The sequence below is a fragment of the Triticum aestivum genome, chromosome 4A, assembly GCF_018294505.1.
Source record: "Triticum aestivum cultivar Chinese Spring chromosome 4A, IWGSC CS RefSeq v2.1, whole genome shotgun sequence".
In the NCBI taxonomy this organism is placed as follows: domain Eukaryota; kingdom Viridiplantae; phylum Streptophyta; class Magnoliopsida; order Poales; family Poaceae; genus Triticum; species Triticum aestivum.
The window spans coordinates 746,966,859-746,974,222 of NC_057803.1; the positions used below are offsets into that span (position 1 = coordinate 746,966,859).

Genomic DNA, 7,364 nt, shown 5'->3' on the forward strand with positions numbered 1-7,364 from the left:
GAGAGTACATAATTTCATCCTTACCTGTATCATATCATGTATGGGATACATAATCCGGTACATGATCCTTAATCTAATTACCTGTATCATGTAATGGAAGAGAGTACATCATTTCATCCTTACCTATCATGTATGAGTACAAAAATGCATCTCTCTCTCTCTCTCTCTCTCTCTCTCTCTCTCTCTCCCTCCCTCTCTCTCTAATAATGCTATGTATAGCCATCTTTGGACAAATTAAAGAGGGAGTAATAGCGGAAATCCATTTTCAAATTTATTTACTACTCCCTCCGTCCCATAATGGGACGGAGGGAGTATTTATTTTGATTTTACTGTTAATTAGGGAGCATATGCACTCCAGAGCCAAAAATCCATTTTAGCTACTCATAAATAGTGGAAATCCATTTAGGCTACTCATAAATAAGTATGTGCACGCTGGCAGGTTGATCCACCCTCGGCACGAACCTCTTCACGTGCTACCCTGTCGCTGGGAGGAACTCCTGCTACTCAACAATAAGGATGGCGGCCCCGCTGATCTTTCAACACCGGCCGCCGTTCAGCTGCAGCAGCCGTCCTGCGGTGACACTCCCTACTGACTACAACGAACAAGGCATAGTCGACAACCTTACAGAAAATAATCAGAGAAACATGTGGGCTAGTAGAAGGATAGAGGAGGACGAAAAAGTGTACCTAGTTCACGTCCAGGACACTGCTGGCATCGGTCTCCCAACTACACTGGTCGTTAAGAAGTTTCAGAATGTGCACCGCTGTAGGTCCGAGATGCTCAAGCTAGCCACTGTCCGCCATGAAAACATCATCAGTGTCCTACATGTCATCGAGAGGGATGAAGCCAGCATGCTCATATACAAGTACGAGGTGAATGGCAGCCTTGACTACTGGCTGCATCGGCGGGAGGGGGCCGGTCGTCCGCTAAGCTGGCCGGAGAGGAGGGACATTGCCATCGGTGTTGCCAAAGGGCTCCGGCACTTGCACCACGGATGCAACAACCAGTTTGTCCACCACAACATCAACCCTAACAACATCTTGCTTGATCAGGAGTTGAATGCCAAGATCGCAAGTTTTGGTGCTGCGCAGGTGAACTTGGCTGGGCACGGCCAACCATTGCCGATCCTGCAGTTTCCAATTGGCAACTTTGGCTATGCAGCTCCAGGTATATATATATATATATATATATGCGCGCAATGAAAAATTATGTCCTATAAGTAGCATGATCTTTTAACTAGCGCCTGATAGCAACTGCTTCCTTGCAGAATATGGCATCGCACCAAGCCAACTGACGGAGAAGGTAGACGTTTACAGCTTCGGTGTGGTGCTGCTGGAGCTCGTCACAGGGCGAGTAGCCAATGGAGCTGGACCTGGTGGTCAGTTGGCGATTTGGGCACGGAACAGCTGCAACGATCTGATGGCAAACCATCTGAAAAGGTTCAAGACAGAAGTGGACATGGAAATCCCAGATCAAGCGCGATACATGAAGGAGATGGCGACTGTGTTCAGGCTGGGAGTGGATTGCACCGTTTGGGATCCGCAGCAAAGGCCATCCATGCGGATGGCTCTCAAACAACTCCGTCTCAGCCGTCGGTATGGCCCATTCCGTGGACTGCTCACCCGGTATCTGCTTGGGAGGTCAATGTTCTCGTTGCTTAGTTTTTCAGTTCTTACTTTGCACAGCAAATAAGTCGTCAGACTCAGGACAGGTTCATCTGAGACGACACATAGTGTGGCCCGTACATGGTGGGTGGCATAGTGTTGGGGCACGTCCAAGTTGCTTGGTCATAGCGTCAGAATATGTTGTTTTCTGTTACACTTAAAAGAAGGTAAAAGAGAAAAGCTGCAAGCTTCACGCAGCGCCAAAATTATGTGTGCTCATGGTGTGTGTTTCCAACGTTCATGTTGTGTTCTCCTAGCTTCCGTGGCAACACAAGTGCTCATTGGAACGGAGGGAGTAGAACGGCATCTGTATGAGCATAGTTCAGGTTAAAAGGACCACATATTTCGCAACGTACCAATCACAGCCTGCACTATCAGCAACCAAGCCTAGTTATCTGGATCAGATAACTTCCATAATGGTTGGAATTGTTTGCATTTTAGTTGAGATTTTTTGAGTTGATTAATCAATACTCATAGAGTCAATAAATAGTTTGTGATCAAAACCAGATCACGTGCTCCTTTCGATATATAATGTGTATTTAAATTTCCCTATTGTGACATTAGGAACTGAGAATCGACCGATTCAGCGTGCGTGAACTAGAGAAGTTCATCTTGCAATAATGTGTTAGGCTCGTAGAATTATCAAAGCAACATCTTACTACGATGCCGTACGTATCATTTTCTACTTTATTCGTCCAGGTGTCAGATTTGCAAACAGATTCTCCAGGTTTTCTTAGACGAACAGATTCTCAAGGTGAATACACATACCCAATAAGCTCAGCCCTGGGCCTTGGCTTAATATCTGCCGTCGCTCTTACGACCCCCCGGTCTTATAAATACAGTTGCTGGTTGCAACTGTTGTAACAAGAGGCATGCGGTTCCCTCACACACTGGTGGAGTGCACCTCCGATTTTGTTTATCATGTCCGGTAATATTTTGTTCGACGGGTTTATTGCAGGTCATATGTTTGAAGAATTCGGCATACCATTGTATTAAACTCAAATTCACAATTATTAAGTTTTGAACATTGTATTTAGTATGTTGGCCCAACACTTAGCATTACATTTTGCTGAAAACAGTGGTACAAGAAATGGCCCTAATATTTTTCTGCAATGTATTGGACTACGGTCCCTTTTTCATGCTCGTGATCATGTTGAGTTTTTGACTGTCATTTTGTTTCTTGATTTCATTCATGTTGGAATAGTTAATTAGCAAGATTGTATATGGTTAATTCCCTATATCTGCAACCTTATTAAAATCCATAAAAGTTATCTAGGAGTTTGCACATTGGGTTTAGGAAGAGGCCTTTTATATATTATTTCGAAGGATCACATCATGATCAAATGGCCCATATGATGTCATGGTTAAGTAAATAAGTTTATAGATGGATCTCAAGTACAGGCAACAATGAGGGCCGCTCTGCCTTTCTTTTTCTGAACATTTTACTGTCCTGTTGATGAATGCTACTCCCTCCATAAACTAATATAAGAGCGTTTGGAATACTAAAGTAGTGATCTAAACGCTCTTATATTAGTTTACAGAGGGAGTAGTTGTGATATCAAGTCTGCAGAATTCTGCTTCCTGTTCTGCTTCTCTGGGTACAAAAAAAAGTTGGTAGTTGCTCAATTAGTGTTTGACAAAACATCATCCTGGGGATCGTTACATTCTGCAGGTCACATTTGTAACTGTGTTCGTTCTCATGCTGACTGGAGCTGTGCTGAACGAACCAAACAGGTCAGGAGAACCTGTGACCGACGCATCTCCATGGGCCAACCTGTGATCCTGCCGCAGAGAGAACCAGTGTTTGTCTGTGGCGACACCTACAAACAGCAGCGGTTTCCATGATCACGGCATATCGAAGCCATTTCGAGGGTCACTATGAACGCTTCATTTGGTTTCTATAGGCTTGCAGGTTGGAACAATAGCGGTCACCGGTGCTGTTAGTTAGGTTCAGACTTTGTGTTTTCATTTCCTTATCACAGGTGGTCTTTTCTTTGTAGAGAATGATGGTGGCATGCTTGACTCATCACTATATATGGAGATTGTAAATGAGCTAGATGATATAGTTGAAGATGATATCTTGCCTGCTTGTAATTAGTTTGAGCAACCAAACGCATCCAAGGGTTCATGCTTGTAAATTAGTTTGATACCCAAATGTTGTCGGCAAACGACAAACGAATAATGAACCTTTCCAATTTGTGTGCCTTCTTCCAAAATAGTAGATGATGTTCTTCCAGTTAAGACATTTGAACCATGCTATATTTGGTGGTCGTGTGCAGATTTATTTTGCAATGGTTGTTCATATTCATGATAGGTACAAAGATTAAATTACTGAAATCTTTTTACTTAATAAAGAGGTTGTTACTTCTGGTGGTACGTCATAGAAATTGCCCTCAAAATTGCAAAATATTACCCACCAATGCCACATATAAGTAACGAAAAAATGTTTCACACAGAGGAATCCAACTGGGCCGGCCCATGTAGGAACCTTCTATACTGTGCTCTGCATACTGTTTGAAGACACAATGCGCCTGTTTGGGCCGGCCCATGTCCGGGTGGCCTGTTTTAAAAGTTTGGTTTTTTCCTATTTTTTTCATTTTCCTTTTCCGTCTTCATTTTTTTCAAATTTCAATAGTTTTGGACTTCAAAAATGTTCCAAAAATAAAAAAAACGAATATTGAAATTAGTTTTCTAATAATTCATAAATGTTTGTAGAGTGCAAAAATGTTCATGATTTGTAAAAAATTCTCTCATATTCAAAAAATGTTCACAATTTAGGGGTAAAAATTGGATATCAAAAAAGGCTCACGGTTTTTACAAAAAGTTTTACATGTTAATGAAATTGTACAAATGTTTTCCAATTCCAAATATGTTCATAATTAAAAAATATCCAAAAAATAGAAAACTGCTCATGACTTATAAAATAGTTTATTGATTCATATAATGTTCACTGATTCAAAAAAGATCATGCATTTCAGAAAAAATGTTTGTCAGATCCTAAAAATGTTCATGAATTTCTAAATTTGTTCTACCAAATGTTTTTCAAAAAAAGTTCATCTATTCTAGAAATGTTTGCCTATTCATGAAAAATGTTTTTAAAAATGTTCACAATTTTTGTTTTTATTTTGCAAATATGATAAAATGTTTATGAATCCAAAAAATATTCATGATTTTATAAATCTGTAAAGTTGTTCACAATTTCAGATATGTTCACGAGTTAAAAAAAATATTCGTGATTTACAAAAATTGTTCAGGATTTCACAAAAATGACCGTGATAGTGTATCTCGGTGATGCTGCAAAATGTAGTCTTGGACATTGGAGATTATGATTTTTTTTCCTCCCGTTGCAACACACGGGCTGTTTTGCTAGTGATGTTAAAGTACTCAAATTACAGAAAGGATACAAGGATCTAATTAATGGCATGACAAGTTAGCCGGTGAAGAAGAGGGTAGCGGGGGAAGTGATGACATGAAATTAGTTGAGGGGAAACATAGATGAAGGGGAGAGGAACGTGTGCATGAAAGGAAACTTACTGTAGATCACTGGCGGTTGAGATAGAGAGGCAACGGATGGAGTGCATGGGAGTTGTAAGTGGTTAGGTTTTTGAATCCGGAATGACGAAGGGCGAATCATGGACTCATTATCGTCCGACCTTGTCTTGGGACCGTACTGGCACACCTGTGGTCGGCCGCCCTCTTGTCCCCGTCCCAACTCACCTGCGCAACAACCACAACGAAGGAGAGTGTCTCCCACCTCTCGAGCTGCATCATCTCCTCCGTATCCAGGTCTTGAGCGGGCAATCTTCTCGTCGAGCCCAACGCTGGCATATGAGACGAGGGAGGAGAAGTAAGAAAAAAAAGGGATTCATGGATACTAGCACTCAGGACATATATTTATAGAAGAAGCCCACCAAGATGAGATCGCAAAAAATTGCTCCCGACCGGAGTCGACCCCGGCCTGCAAGGTAGCACCACTGCATCCTTGCCACTTCGTTGCTGCCTAGTTTGCAGGAGAAGGAAGAAGGAAGGGTTTCAACCCGCTAGGGTAAAAACCCTCGGATCCAGAGGTGGCTAGGGTTCCTCCCGCCTTCTGTCGGTGTCGGCGCCGGTCTACCTTGTTTCCTGTGGCCTTAGGGCCATGGAGGCATGGTGGATCTCAGACCTTGCCGGTGGGAGGGCTATGTTTTTTTAATGTTTTTTCAGCTAATTTAGGGTTTGTGTCCTGCTCAGAGAGATGAGGCGCCGGCGGCTCTCTGAAGATGGAACAAAATTCACCCCACCCAGGCCTCATCTCGGTGGTGCTTCTAGCGTCATCGGAGGGCGCATGTGAAGATTAGTCTCCGGCGGATCTCGGGAGACTCAATCGGCGTTTGTCTTCGATGGATCCACGTGGATCCGGTCTTTGTTCGTGTGTCTGCAGGTTGGATCCTTCTGATCTAAACTTCACTTTTTTTTGCGAAATATATAAACTTCTCTTCAACGATGGCGGTTATTGTTTTGGTGCACTGGTCCTACAGGGACTTAGCACGACGACTTTCTGACTGTCTACCAAAACAGGTTTTGCCTGGCTCGAGAGAAGGAGGGTTGATGACGGCGGCATGCCTTCGGCTCGCTTCAGTGCTTGTAGGTGTCGCTAGGTAGTCTATGGATCTAAATGTAATTTTTATTATTTCTGTCATTCGTTGCACTATCATGATTGATGATGAATACATTAAAAGTTTTCTTGCAAAAAGAGGCATGAAAAAAGACCACACCACGGAGTAGGAGTGGTTTTGCTTCAAGATGCGACTGGTCTTTGAGTCGGCTCTCTTTTTTGAATTGAAGAAAAGAAAAATGAAATCCATTTAGGCACAAACAAAACCATGTCAGCTTTGAGAAAGTCGGCAAAATCACTAATTGTCGTAACCTGGAAATTATCACTTTTTTATAGATCCATTAATTCAAAATATTTTATCTCTTAAATCGTGTGTCCAAATTTTGAATCATTTTCACTGTTGGATTTATCGCGTCGAGATCTTCAAAACTAGATCCAATGTTGATAGGTTTTGACGAACTTTTTTCCACAAAAGAACCGGATGAAAAAAAACTGAAACGAGGGCATGATTTCCCCTTTTTTTGGCGGAGGTAAAACCATGCCTCTCATGAAAAAAATGTGTTTTTTCACGTAACTTTTTTTTGTAAAAAAGCTAAGAAAGACCGGTGCAAAGCCGAAAAGCCGACTCATCTAAAATGCCGAATACGCGTGCGGAAAAAATCCAGAAGAAGTGTTCAGAGCGTTGACACGCTCTCAGGCCACCCAAATGATTGTTGGGAGGCTTTGGAAGGAGGGCTCTTCAACTAGTTCCTCTATCCGTAGAGTACATTGAATATACAGAAATGGCTATAACAGAGTTTGTGTTATTCGTATTAACAACTACTCTAGGGGGAATGTTTTTATGTGGTGCTAACGATTTAATAACTATCTTTATAGCTCGAGAATGTTTCAGTTTTATGTTCCTACCAATTGTCTGGATATACCAAGAGAGATCTACGGTCTAATGAGCCTACTATGAAATATTTACTCATGGGTGGGGCAAGCTTTTCTATTCAGGTTCATGGTTTCTCTTGGCTATCTCAGGAGCTGAAGAATGGAGCCTCCCCGCCGTGTGGGGCTGTCACCTGACGACAACCAGCCCATTATAGTGTTGGCTATCTCCGGG

The 7,364-nt window shown here is 42.3% G+C and overlaps 1 protein-coding gene across 1 annotated transcript; it reads left to right on the forward strand.

Annotated features, from left to right (window-relative positions):
• Positions 1-450: 450 nt before the first annotated feature.
• LOC123083596 (MDIS1-interacting receptor like kinase 1) lies at positions 451-2,012 on the forward strand. The gene is made up of 2 exons (XM_044505595.1): positions 451-1,168; positions 1,269-2,012. Exons 1-2 carry the CDS (start codon positions 517-519, stop codon positions 1,691-1,693), a joined length of 1,077 nt encoding a protein of 358 aa, XP_044361530.1. The 5' UTR covers positions 451-516; the 3' UTR covers positions 1,694-2,012.
• The last annotated feature ends 5,352 nt before the right edge of the window (positions 2,013-7,364 follow it).